General features: G+C 45.4%; 1 protein-coding gene across 7 annotated transcripts in view; it reads left to right on the top strand.

Moving 5' to 3' along the window:
* Positions 1 to 14,204, top strand: part of PPFIA1 (PTPRF interacting protein alpha 1) — a 93,136-nt gene that overhangs the window by 56,043 nt on the left and 22,889 nt on the right. For 4 of the 7 annotated variants that reach the window (XM_057552335.1, XM_057552333.1, XM_057552339.1 and 1 more), the window contains 5 exons: positions 488 to 711; positions 7,916 to 8,147; positions 10,275 to 10,304; positions 12,967 to 13,103; positions 13,963 to 14,135. In XM_057552335.1, coding sequence (XP_057408318.1) covers positions 488 to 711; positions 7,916 to 8,147; positions 10,275 to 10,304; positions 12,967 to 13,103; positions 13,963 to 14,135 — 796 coding nt within the window. The remainder of the gene's footprint in view (positions 1 to 487; positions 712 to 7,915; positions 8,148 to 10,274; positions 10,305 to 12,966; positions 13,104 to 13,962; positions 14,136 to 14,204) is intronic. The other 3 variants (XM_057552338.1, XM_057552337.1, XM_057552334.1) reach the window with 1 other exon arrangement.

The following is a 14,204-nucleotide window of genomic DNA, read 5'->3' as shown; positions in this document are numbered from 1 at the left end:
CTGCTGCCGCTGCGGCTGCTCGTGTCCGCGCTTGTTCGGACCAGCCTCAGAAGCGGGAGGACGAAGGGACCTCCGAGGACCGTGTTACTTGGTGACACTGGTGAAAGTTATGGCAACTGAGGTGAGCCCAGCGGCTTTGCATCTGATGGACTTTTTTTTACTTCCCTTCAGCCTGGCTGACGGTGGCACAGAATTAATTTTTTTAATTTTCGGTTTTTGTTTCTGACTCGGTCACCTCAGCCTTGTGAATAACGTCATAGGATTGCCTCCCGTCCAGGCTAGGACGTGAATGTCGCCAGGCCGTCTAAGAAATAGATTCTCCTCCTGCCCACTTCTTAAATACTGCTCACTTAGCAGATGTCAGTGGCTTCTAAGCGTGACCCATTTTTCCAGAATCTTCTGGGTGTCTGTGTAAAATTGTTGTAAGTTTCTGGTAGACCGCAGTTGCCGTGACCGTTGCTGTTGAGACGTGGCCTCTTGCACACAGGTGCAGACGCTGAACGAGCAGGACTGGGAGCGCGCCCAGCAAGCCAGCGTGCTGGCCAGCGTGGCCCAGGCGTTCGAGAGCGACGCGGACGTGTCTGACGGCGAGGGCGACAGGGACACCCTCTTCAGCTCGGCCACCCTGCTGTCGCCCAGCGGGCAGGCCGACGCCCAGACGCTGGCCATGATGCTTCAGGAGCAGCTGGACGCCATCAACAAAGAGATCCGGTGGGTGCGCCCGCGCCTGGCTCCCCGCAAGCACGGTGTCTCTGAGGGGTGGTCGCTACGTAGAGAAGCCTAAGTGTCCCCTAATGAGAAAGCGTACTTCGGTTCTGTCGTAAGACTTTGAAGTCCTGAGGTCGCCCTTGATTATAAAGCTCAGTTACACAGGGCATCCTCCCCACAGCTGTGGTGTCAGCACACCGTGTGAGACGTCGTGGAAGGGGAGAGGCGTTCAGCCCCTGCCCCCAGAAGCTGCAGACACATCTGGAGAGAGAGGGCGGGGTGCAGAGAGCCGAGGCCATGTCCGTCCGGGGTGCAGAGCGGAGACATGGCTCCGGGGCATCAGGGCAAAGTCGGCTCCCCGGATTCCTTTCCTGGGGCAGGGCTGGGTGAAGGGGTGGCCGACCGGGAGAAAGGCCAAAGCTTGGCGCAGGGGCGGGTGAGGGCGGGCGTGCCGCAGGAGGTGAGGGCACCCTTCGTCAGCTTCTGCCAGCCAGCGTGTCCCCCCAGCTCTGAGCCCCGAGGTGCTGCCCCCCTGCAGCCCATGCGCCCTCCGGCATGGAGGGGTCGCCCTCTTGTGCATCCCTCGGAGCCTCGCGTATTCTGCGGTGTGTCCCAAAGCCACTGGGAAGAGAAAAGCTGGGGTTTTCGGGTTGGCAGACTCCCACTCGGACTTGCGTTTTGCTTTTAAATTAACATAATGTGAAAATTGGTTCTTGTAAGACAGTGGTCAAAGGATGTGTGTTTGAGTATTTTTTAGTCTCATCAGTATATTTAAGATGTTTTCTTTAGAAACTGTCTTAGCAATTATAATAGTTACTTTGCAAAACAGGGAATAGAATCCAAAGGACTACCTTGTAGTGATCAGGAGGCCTTAGGTCTGGGGGCAGCAGTGTGACCGGGTACCCTGAGGCCTGCCCGGTGTCAGATCTGCCATGGCCACACCTCCTGTCCCAAGTCCATGTGCAGAGCGGCCCCAGGCCGGTGACCCTGTGGTGGACCCGGTCAGAGTTGCTGCTCAGATTGCTCTTGTCACATTAACACAGGCAGAGGTGCCCATTCCCACCTGCAGAGGACGGGGGCCAGAGAGGAAAGGCCGCAGAATAAATGGCAAAAATGGCAAAAGTAGGTTGTGCTGCCTGCACTTTTGACTTCATAGACTGACTTCTTCGTGTGCCGTGTTTGAACCCAGATGAGCTCTGAAAGACTGTCTCTCCCCATCCCTGCGGGAACTATGTAACAATTATATACTTTTATTTTTATAGCATGTTGCCAGGTAAAAGTGATTTTTTCCTCATGCAGCAGGTTGACCTGATATAAATGGTAAATTCTGTCCATCGACTTGTTATCAAAACTGAGAAAATACTCTCAGGATATGTAAGTAGGACTTAAATTGGAAAGGTTATGACAAGGACCTGGTATTTTAATATCAAAATAATTGTATTTGCATAATCAAATATTTAGACTGCTGTTTAACCATCCAGTACACACTGGGGGAGAAGAACATTAACCTTGAATTCCAGAGTAATGCAGCGTGGTTGACATGAACCCAGAAACTCACATGAGGGACTTGCCTGGCGGTACAGTGGTTAAGACTCTGCCCTTCCACTGCAGGGGGCAGGGGTTCAATCCCTGGTTGGGGAACAAAAAAAAAAAAAACCCAAAAAACAAACAGAAAAAAAGAAACTCACATGAGACTGGTAGAGAACTTTATGAAATAATACTTTTGTTCAAATTCAACCTTAAAAAAAAATCAACTCAGCATTTTCATCTGGTCTAGAGACTTGTGTTTAGAAACTCCAAATTGGTAGATAGCCTCAACCACCAGAGGGCAGACAGCAGAAGCAAGAAAAACTACAGTCCTGCAGCCTGTGGAACAAAAACCACATTCACAGAAAGATAGACAAGATGAAAAGGCAGAGGGCTATATACCAGATGAAGGAACAAGAAAAAACCCCAGAAAAACAACTAAATGAAGTGGAGATAGGCAACCTTCCAGAAAGAGTTCAGAATAACGATAGTGAAGATGATCCAGGACCTCGGAATAAGAATGGAGGCAAAGATCGAGAAGATGCAAGAAATGATTAACAAAGACCTAGAAGAATTAAAGAACAAACAGAGATGACCAATACAATAACTGAAATGAAAACTACACTAGAAGGAATCAGTAGCAGAATAACTGAGGCAGAAGAACGGATAAGTGACCTGGAAGACAGAATGGTGGAATTCACTGCTGTGGAACAGACTAAAGAAAAAAGAATGAAAAGAAATGAAGACAGCCTAAGAGACCTCTGGGACAACATTAAACGCAACAACATTCGCATTATAGGGGTCCCAGAAGGAGAAGAGAGAGAGAAAGGACCAGAGAAAATATTTGAAGAGATTATAGTCGAAAACTTTTCTAACATGGGAAAGGAAATAGCCACCCAAGTCCAAGAAGCGCAGAGAGTCCCATACAGGATAAACCCAAGGAGAAACACGCCAAGACACATAGTAATCAAATTGGCAAAAATTAAAGACAAAGAAAAATTATTGAAAGCAGCAAGGGAAAAATGACAAATAACATACAAGGGAACTCCCCTCCCATAAGGTTAACAGCTGATTTCTCAGCAGAAACTCTACAACCCAGAAGGGAGTGGCATGAAATACTTAAAGTGATGAAAGGGAAGAACCTACAACCAAGATTACTCTACCCGGCAAGGATCTCATTTAGATTTGATGGAGAAATCAAAAGCTTTACAGACAAGCAAAAGCTAAGAGAATTCAGCACCACCAAACCAGTTCTACAACAAATGCTAAAGGAACTTCTCTAAGTGGGAAACACAAGAGAAGAAAAGGACCTACAAAAACAAACCCAAAACAATTAAGAAAATGGTCATAGGAACATACATATCGATAATTACCTTAAACGTGAATGGATTAAATGCTCCAACCAAAAGACACAGGCTTGCTGAATGGATACAAAAACAAGACCCATATATATGCTGTCTACAAGAGACCCACTTTAGACCTAGGGACACATACAGACTGAAAGTGAGGGGATGGAAAAAGATATTCCATGCAAATGGAAATCAAAAGAAAGCTGGAGTAGCTATACTTATATCAGATAAAATAGACTTTAAAGTAAAGAATGTTACAAGAGACAAGGAAGGACACTACATAATGATCAAGGGATCAATCCAAGAAGAAGATATAACAATTATAAATATATATGCACCCAACATAGGAGCACCTCAATACATAAGGCAACTGCTAACAGCCATAAAAGAGGAAATTGACAGTAACACAATAATAGTGGGGGACTTTAACACCTCACTTACACCAATGGACAGATCATCCAAAATGAAAATAAATAAGGAAACAGAAGCTTTAAATGACACAATACACCAGATAGATTTAATTGATATATATAGGACATTCCATCCAAAAACAGCAGATTACATGTTCTTCTCAAGTGCACACAGAACATTCTCCAGGATAGATCACATCTTGGGTCACAAATCAAGCCTCAGTAAATTTAAGAAAATTGAAATCATATCAAGCATCTTTTCTGACCACAATGCTATGAGATTAGAAATGAATTACAGGGAAAAAAACGTAAAAAAGACAAACACATGGAGGCTAAACAGTACGTTACTAAATAACCAAGAGATCACTGAAGAAATCAAAGAAGAAATCAAAAAATACCTAGAGACAAATGACAATGAAAACACGACAACCCAAAACCTATGGGATGCAGCAAAAGCAGTTCTAAGAGGGAAGTTTATAGCTATACAAGCCTACCTCAAGAAACAAGAAAAATCTCAAGTAAACAATCTAACCTTACACCTAATGAAACTAGAGAAAGAAGAACAAACAAAACCCAAAGTTAGCAGAAGGAAAGAAATCATAAAGATCAGAGCAGAAATAAATGAAATAGAAACAAAGAAAACAATAGCAAAGATCAATAAAACTAAAAGTTGGTTCTTTGAGAAGATAAACAAAATTGATAAGCCATTAGCCAGACTCATCAAGAAAAAGAGGGAGAGGACTCAAATCAATAAAATCAGAAATGAAAAAGGAGAAGTTACAACAGACACTGCAGAAATACAAAGCATCCTAAGAAATTACTACAGGCAACTTTATGCCAGTAAAATGGACAACCTGGAAGAAATGGACAAATTCTTAGAAAGGTATAACCTTCCAAGACTGAACCAGGAAGAAACAGAAAATATGAACAGACCAATCACAAGCAATGAAATTGAAACTGTGATTAAAAATCTTCCAACAAACAAAAGTCCAGGACCAGATGGCTTCACAGGTGAATTCTATCAAACATTTAGAAAAGAGCTAACACCTATCCTTCTCAAACTCTTCCAAAAAATTGCAGAGGAAGGAACACTCCCAAACTCATTCTATGAGGCCACCATCACCCTGATACCAAAACCAGACAAAGACACTACAAAGAAAGAAAATTACAGACCGATATCACTGATGAATATAGATGCAAAAATCCTCAACAAAATACTAGCAAACAGAATCCAACAACACATTAAAAGGATCATACACCACGATCAAGTGGGATTTATCCCAGGGATGCAAGGATTCTTCAATATACGCAAATCAATCAATGTGATACACCATATTAACAAACTGAAGAAGAAAAACCATATGATCATCTCAATAGATGCAGAAAAAGCTTTTGACAAAATTCAACACCCATTTATGATAAAAACTCTCCAGAAAGTGGGCATAGAGGGAACCTACCTCAACATAATAAAGGCCATATATGACAAACCCACAGCAAACATCATTCTCAATGGTGAAAAACTGAAAGCATTTCCTCTAAGATCAGGAACAAGACAAGGATGTCCACTCTCACCACTATTATTCAACATAGTTCTGGAAGTCTTAGCCATGGCAATCAGAGAAGAAAAAGAAATAAAAGGAATACAAATTGGAAAAGAAGTAAAACTGTCACTGTTTGCAGATGACATGATATTATACATAGAGAATCCTAAAACTGCCACCAGAAAACTGCTAGAGCTAATTAATGAATATGGTAAAGTTGCAGGATACAAAATTAATGCACAGAAATCTCTTGCATTCCTATACACTAATGATGAAAAATCTGAAAGAGAAATTATGGAAACACTCCCATGTACCACTGCAACAAAAAGAATAAAATACCTAGGAATAAACCTACCTAGGGAGACAAAAGACCTGTATGCAGAAAACTATAAGGCACTGATGAAAGAAATTAAAGATGATACCAACAGATGGAGAGATATACCATGTTCTTGGATTGGAAGAATCAATATTGTGAAAATGACTATACTACCCAAAGCAATCTACAGATTCAATGCAATCCCTATCAAATTACCTATGGCAATTTTTATGGAACTAGAACAAATCATCTTAAAATTTGTATGTAGACACAAAAGATCCCGAATAGCCAAAGCAGTCTTGAGGGAAAAAAACGGAGCTGGAGGAATCAGACTCCCTGACTTCAGACTATACTACAAAGCTACAGTAATCAAGACAATATGGTACCAGCACAAAAACAGAAACATAGATCAATGGAACAAGATAGAAAGCTCAGAGATAAACCCACGCACCTATGGTCAACTAATCTATGACAAAGGAGGCAAAGATATACAATGGAGAAAAGACAGTCTCTTCAATAAGTGGTGCTGGGAAAACTGGACAGCTACATGTAAAAGAATGAAATTAGAATACTCCCTAACACCATACACAAAAATAAACTCAAAATGGATTAGAGACCTAAATGTAAGACTGGACATTATAAAACTCTTAAGAGGAAAACGTAGGAAGAACACTCTTTGACATAAATCACAGCAAGATCTTTTTTGATCTACCTCCTAGAGTAATGGAAATAAAAACAAAATAAACAAATAGGACCTAATGAAACTTCAAAGCTTTTGCACAGCAAAGGAAACCATAAACAAGACAAAAAGACAACCCTCAGAATGGGAGAAAATATTTGCAAACGAATCAACAGACAAAGGATTAATCTCCAAAATATATAAACAGCTCATTCAGCTCAATATTAAAGAAACAAACAACCCAATCCAAAAATGGGCAGAAGACCTAAATAGACATTTCTCCAAAGAAGACATACAGACAGCCAAAAAGCACATGAAAAGCTGCTCAACATCACTAATTATTAGAGAAATGCAAATCAAAACTACAATGAGGTATCACCTCACACCAGTTAGAATGGGCATCATCAGAAAATCTACAAACAACAAATGCTGGAGAGGGTGTGGAGAAAAGGGAACCCTCTTGCACTGTTGTTGGGAATGTAAATTGATACAGCCACTATGGAGAACAATATGGGGGTTCCTTAAAAAACTAAAAATAGAATTACCATATGACCCAGCAATCCCACTACTGGGCATATACCCAGAGAAAACTGTAATTCAAAAAGACACATGCACCCAAATGTTCATTGCAGCACTATTTACAATAGCCAGGTCATGGAAGCAACCTAAATGCCCATCGACAGATGAATGGATAAAGAAGTTGTGGTACATATATACAATGGAATATTACTCAGCCATAAAAAGGAACGAAATTGAGTCATTTGTTGAGACGTGGATGGATCTAGAGACTGTCATACAGAGTGAAGTAAGTCAGAAAGAGAAAAACAAATATCGTATATTAATGCATATGTGTGGAACCTAGAAAAATGGTACAGATGAACTGGGTTGCAGGGCAGAAGTTGAGACACAGATGTAGAGAACAAACGTATGGACACCAAGGGGGAGATCTGCGGTGGGGTGGGGATGGTGGTGTGCTGAATTGGGCGATTGGGATTGACATGTATACAGTGATGTGTATAAAATTGATGACTGATTTAAAAAAAAAAAAAACTCCAAATTGCTTTGTGAATTGCTTTTTTGATTATATCAGAGTTCCCGATTTCCAGTTGAAAAAATTGATAGACAGGTATGCAGCTTTGCTCTAACAACAGGGAAGGTAAAAGTTGTAAATTTTAAATATCTCATTATGCAGTGAGAGTTGCCACCCAGCCCCCATCAGAATTTTAGTGTAAATAAGTAAAATCAAACGTGAATGATCGGAAGCAACTTTGTAAGATTCAGTGGTAAGTCGTTAATCGTAATACAGAACACAAACCCAGATTTGTTATCTAGACACGTTCCTCTGTTTTCTGACAAAGGCAGGTGATGGTTTTATTCTGTTTTAGGTTGATACAAGAAGAAAAGGAGAACACGGAGCAGCGGGCGGAGGAGATTGAAAGCAGGGTGGGCAGTGGGAGCTTAGACAGCCTCGGTCGTTTTCGATCAGTGAGCTCCATCCCCCCGTACCCCGCTTCCTCTCGGGCCAGCTCTTCCCCTCCCAGCAGCGGGCGGCCCACCCCTCGAAGGGCCCCGCACAGCCCTGCGAGGGAAGTGGACAGACTAGGCGTCATGACTCTGGTAAGTGTCTGCCTTCTCCTTGCTGCACCCTCCCCCAGCACACCTGGTTTGCTTGCTTGCTTTCTTTGTTGACCTAGAAGAAAATCAGGTACATTTGCTATGCTCAGAGGTTCAAGATTTTTAAAGCCAGCTAGTATTTAATCAGTCTCCCAATGAATGACAAATTAATTTTAATGTTTGGGCGACCAGCTTAGCATGTCATCATGAACTCATCCAAAGTTCTCCTTTGTGTAACATTGGGCATGGCCTCTACAAGGCACAGCAGCTACAGGAAAGTTTTTGTTTTTCAGGAATAGACAGCTTAGCAAGAGTAAACATAGGCAGCCCTAATGGCATCTCGAAAACTGTACAGAGAGTCAACGCTGTCTTCCTTTACACTAGGGATGCCTCACTGGAGGGGGCAGGGCATGCGGTCAAAACAAAACCAAAAAAGCTAAACTGGTCCTCTTGCTGAGGCACCTGGCCGCGCGCTCACGCTGGCTCTGCGTGTGGAACCAGGTTAAAAGCCAGTGCCCCGCGGCTCCCAGGGAAGCAGACGGGCCTCCTCACGCTTCCTCATCTGGAAGCGCGATGACCGTGTGGTGACGGTGTGCAGCTCTGAAGCACACGTTACAACTTTCTCGTGTATGTAGTTTAGGTTTTGTGAGTGCATTGCTGTTTACCACATGAAATCCTATTTACAATATTCTGCTTTTTAACTGCACTTGTATTATAATTTTTTTCTGTTACCACCCATTTTCATTTTAGCTGCATTGTTAGCCAGCGTATAATTAAATCAACTATGAATCATTTTAGTGACATGGGAAGTGGTAACTAGTCCATTTTGTGGTATTTTGGCATACTGTTTTTATAATTTACATCATTAGTTAATTAGCTGATATTTAAAACTCTTTGATAATTTCATTTGTGGTTTCATGCTTAATTTCTTTCAGAGAATTTGGAAAAACAGTTCTGTGTATTTTTTTCCTTGTTATATGGTTCTCTGTACTGGCTGACGGTGTGTCTGCTTCTTGTCGTTGGTGTTGATTCCCTATATCATCCTTTGTTTTATCGTTGTTAATCCAGACCCCAGCCTCCCCACCGCCGAGTGTGTAGCTTACCATCCAGCTCCCCTCCCTGTCCACCCCACTCTGTTATAAGTCCCTTCCACAGCAGCGCTGTGGTCCACAGTGTGTGTCTTTGCTTGGTCGTGGCTCTTTAGTGGGGTCTCTGCGTTATCTTCGTTTCTCATTAAACAGTGTTTTCCCCCGTAGCGGTAAGTGTTATGTAGTGTATCACTGCGTAATAGGTATGGCTGCAGGCCTGATGTAGATGGATCAGAGTGTTTTCGCTCACACTGTACAGCATGCGTGTAATTCACAAGTGAGGTGTTGCTTATGTAAAGAAATGACCCATTAAGTGTAGAATTAATGGACTCTTTGACACAACGTACTTTCTGGTTTTGGTGCTTGTATTATTTAAGATGGTAAATCTCATCAGCTTATTAAACATGCACAGTTAATGTCTTTACTAGACTATTTTTAATTAAATTATCTTCTATAAATCATAAAATGTAAAGACTCTATCTGCTATTATGCTAGCTTTTATTCTTACATATTTTCACAGGGTACCTGCTTTAATCAATAAATTTATTTTGAGAAGTTTTAAATCAAATTCTAGGTAAGGATTTTATGTTAATGTCCAATAGGTGGTTAGATTTGTTCAGTGTTAAAATAGGTATTCCAATTACTTCCTCATCAGTTAGATTGCTATTTTAAAGTATAACATGTTTCTTATTAAGAAAAACTAAGTTATAGAGAAGTTTGGCTTAGAATAGACAACTGTTAGGGCCCTTTGTTATACAGAATGCCATATTATAAGAAATTGAGTATGTTGTAATAGAATTGTATCTTCCTGAGGAATAATTTATAGTGTTTCTCTAGGAAATCTTGAATAGCTTATTATATTTAACTTTTGTGGTCAAAAAAATGTTCTATTTCCAGTTACATTTTCTCTAAATCTTATTTCACTTACATGTGTTCTGTCATTTTCTTTTTAATATATTTGCCTGTACTGATCCTTGAATTTTTAACTTCAAAGTGTGCAGTAAATCTGGTTTCTCTTCATTTCTTTGCATGCATCTGTCAGCCTAGTGATTTAAGGAAACATCGTAGAAAGGTAAAATATTTAGTAATTTAGCATGCCTTTGTTTCTTTGTGAAGTATTGAAGAGTCCCTGTCGTTTTACGTGAATGAACACTATGTGGTTGTGTACTGGTGAATGATTGACGTTTTAATGGAAGTGTTGAAACTCACCCTCCACTTAACATATGCTGCTGGTTCCGCTGGAAATAGGTCGTTCACTGGGACAAATGTAAGAGTTTGCCTTTCTCCCGCTTGTTTGCCTTCTAATTGTTGCACGTTTATTTATAATAGACATAGTGTTTTTTATTTTTTGTTACTATTTTTAAATTTTATTTATTTATTTGTTTATTTACTTATTTATTTTTGGCTGCGCTGCGAGGCTTGCGGGATCTTAGTTCCCCAACCAGGGATCGAACTCGGACCCCAGGCAGCGAGAGCGCTGAGTCCTTAACCACTCTACCACCAGGGAATTCCCCATAGTGTTTTTTAAAAAGAAATGATGGAAGCGGAGCCATAGATGCTAGATTTGGGGGAAAGCAATTTTAACAGTCACAGGTAGTAGCGTTCGGTAGGCTGTTCCTTTGTGCCAGGCATCGTGCTGAATGCTTTACGAGTTTGTTCCCTAATCCCACAAACACCCACGTGAGGTCCAGGTGCTGTTGTTATCCCTATTCAACAGACGTGGACGCCGAGGCTTAGAGAGGCCAGGCGCTGTGCCCAGGCTCGCACAGTCTGTCAGCAGCGCAGCGTGGATTTGTCTGATTTCAGAACCTGGACCCTCAGCCCCGGCGCCGTCCGGCCCGCTTTTCCACCAGGAGCTCTTGTCTCCTTCACAGCAGTCCTGACGGTGGGCGCTCGGGGCTTCTTCCTCTCCGATAACCCGGGACTGAGCCCCTGTTCTTGGAGGGAGTACGGTTGCTGAGGGCCAGATCTGTTGACCACGATGCCTCCCTCCCTCTCAGGCGCACAGCCCCCCGAGCGTGCACTCACCGCGCAGCCCTGCAGGACGTGGGCAGCCGTCCTGCGGCCCAGCCCCCCAGTGCACCAGAGCCCCCCTGCCAGGCCACAGCAGCGCGGCAGTTTAAAGTCCCGGCTCTGTCACCGATTGGTTGTGACCTGGGTGAGCCACTCACCCGCTCTGTGCCCGGCTTTGCCCGCCTGTTAAGTGAGGACGAGAGACCCGTGCCCCTCGGGGTGACCGCGCCCTGCTGCCCCTGCACAGTCCACAGGCCGGCAGTGAGACGCAGTTGTGCTGCGTACGTTTGTAGTTTTCTCGGTGGCAAGACTTTCTCAGTAAAGGTAGCAGCCTGTTGATTACATCCCGGCCGGGTGGCCTGTTGCGTGTGGTAGCTTGAGCTCGCTGACTGGCTACTTAGGGGGCCTTGTTCTAGGTTTGGCGTGTGTGTGCCCAGAACCAGCCTCCGGCGGACCTGTCTCCTCCTCCGCGTCACTGGTGGATGCCGAGATGCCTGCCCAGCTTGCGTGCAGCGGCCCGTCCTAGCCACGTGGACGCAGTGGGGTGGGCTCTCATCCCAGGGGAGGTGCGGGGGGAGAGGCAGACCAGGCTGGGTGGGCCCGGAGGGCTTCCTTAGGAAGAGGCCCTTGGGAAGGCGCTTGTCGTGTTAGCTGGGCTTCAAAGCAGCGGTTTGTCTCCATGGAGTCCATAGTCAGCTCAGACCTGCGTCACTTCCCTGACCTGTTTGATTTTTATAAAGGATTTAACTTGAATTTGAGATCGATCTCTGTTAAGTTTCACATTGATGATTTCTAGCCTTTCTAGCCTTTTGCTGTCTGATGACTGTAATTAGAAATCAGGAGAGGACACAGAGTTTATCCAGCTGTCGCTTAAATGAGTTCAGCTGTATTTTGCCCTGGGTCACTTTGTTGTCACCAAGCCACTGAGGGGCTGCAGTGGATCAATATTCTTTACAGAATCCCGTTAAAAAGGCACAGGTCGGTTGCTCACGTCTCACTGTTTATACAGATGCTTGCCGTGCATGTTTCATAAAATTTAACCTGGCTTAACCACAAAACCCAAATTTATAAGGGAGATCTGCCTGGACCCTGAAGGGGTTAATCTGTTCCCCATACTGTAACCACCACCCTGCTTCCCATACTCACATCCCATTACAAGCCAAAAAGCTGGGAGTCTGGAACAGATCATCTTTTGACGAAGACCTAGAGCAAGCTATTTCCTTTTTCCTCTCAAGCAGAAAGGTCTGGACAGGTTTGCCTGAGAGGCTTCTTACCCTTGCTCGTGTTTCTGTTGGATGGCATCAGGAGATGAACACAGGCGCCCTCTTCATCGGGGCGGTTACTGCCACGCGTGGTTCATGGTGGTGCCTTCAGGCGGGGCTCAGCTCTCTGCTGCCCCTGCGGGACTGTCCGGGTGGCCTGGATGCTAGGGACGGCAGGCCACGGGGAGGCTCCCGTCCGGTCGGGTCTCCGCGCTCATGCGGGTGCAGGCCGGCGGGAGTCGGCTCTGCTCTGTGCTCCCTCTGCTGACAGCCTTGCTCCTCATGAACAAGACAGCCCTTTAAGACGGCATTAGGCTAGATCAAGCCTTTCTGTACTGGCAGAAAGCATAGCTAATAGGTTTTCAAATAAGTTTCTGGTCACAATGTAAAGCCTCCGTGATTTCCTTTATTCGTCACAGTCTGTTGTCACCTAGTTTTACACTTATCTCAATCCCTCAGCTGCCAGCTTCGCGAGAAGAGGTACGAGACGACAAGACGACCATCAAATGTGAGACCTCGCCCCCCTCCTCCCCGCGGTCCCTTCGGCTGGAGCGGCTGCACACAGCCAGCCATGAGGACATCAGGGACGCACGCAAGTAAGGGGCCTGCTCTCCTGTTCCACTTCTGGGAAGTCTGTTCATCTTCTCTTGACAAACACGTCAGGATGATGATTTTAAAGAAATACCACTCAGTTCAGCGTGTTTGTTTCAGTGATAGACTTAGGGTGCCGGCCCCTGCTCTGGGCGCTGTAGTGAAATCCGGCAGGAGGCGCCTTCCGTTTGGACAGAGTCAGCTTGGCAAGAAGAGAGTTAAGTGATATCAGCAATTTTAGAAACACTTCGTTTCTTCAGATTCTACAGATTAACTCCTTTGGGAACTTTCTTCCTCTGCTGGCTGGAGCCTCCGCCCGGCGCGGGCTTGTTTCTGAGCGTTACTCCTCTGTAGGACGCTCCGTGGCTCGGATGCGTTCTCGTCCTTTCCGAGCTGTGAAGTGTCCCACCCCATCCTTCCGTGCTCCCCGAGTGCCCCCTCTCAGGAGACCGGCAGTCACGGTTCTGTGACGCTGGCCTTGTTCAGACCGCCACCTGCTGAGCCCCTGTCCCGAGCCAGGCGGCGCTCGACGGAGGGCACGCGTGGTCCTCTCTCCAGCGCCGCCGCCCGGTGGGGAAGGTCACACTCAGGGTGGCGGGAGGAGCCGCCCTTCCCCGGGGGCCTCTGCGCCTGCCGGGCGGCCACCTGGAGGGGCTCGGGGTGCGCTCTGCACTGCGTGGTCTGGAGCCGGTCCCCGCCCTCTCGGGAGGAGAGCTCGCGTCGGAGCCTCGGCCCCTCGGGGGCAGCTGCCCGTGCAGCGGAGCCTGCGCCTCTTGAGCGCAGCGCGGCCCGTGAGGCGCGAGCCTTGTGGGGGGTGTGCTTGCGCGAGGCCCCCCCGTTAAAGGTCGTTTTCTGTCCCCAAAGCTCGACAGGCTCGCAGGACGGCCCCGCGAGCAACCCCAGCAGTAGCAACAGCAGCCAGGACTCGCTGCACAAAGCCCCCAAGAAGAAGGGCATCAAGTCCTCTATCGGCCGCTTGTTCGGCAAGAAAGAGAAGGGCCGACCTGGAGCCCTTGGCAAGGAATCGCTGGGACAAGGTGGGTGGTTTCCAGCCAACTCTTAAGTGTTCGGAGCGGGCAGGGGGCTGCGCGTGCCCCTCCGCGCGC

The sequence above is a fragment of the Balaenoptera acutorostrata genome, chromosome 9 (genome assembly GCF_949987535.1).
Source record: "Balaenoptera acutorostrata chromosome 9, mBalAcu1.1, whole genome shotgun sequence".
Taxonomy (NCBI): domain Eukaryota; kingdom Metazoa; phylum Chordata; class Mammalia; order Artiodactyla; family Balaenopteridae; genus Balaenoptera; species Balaenoptera acutorostrata.
Note: the sequence above shows the minus strand (reverse complement) of the source record. Positions and strands in the feature narration are given on the sequence as shown.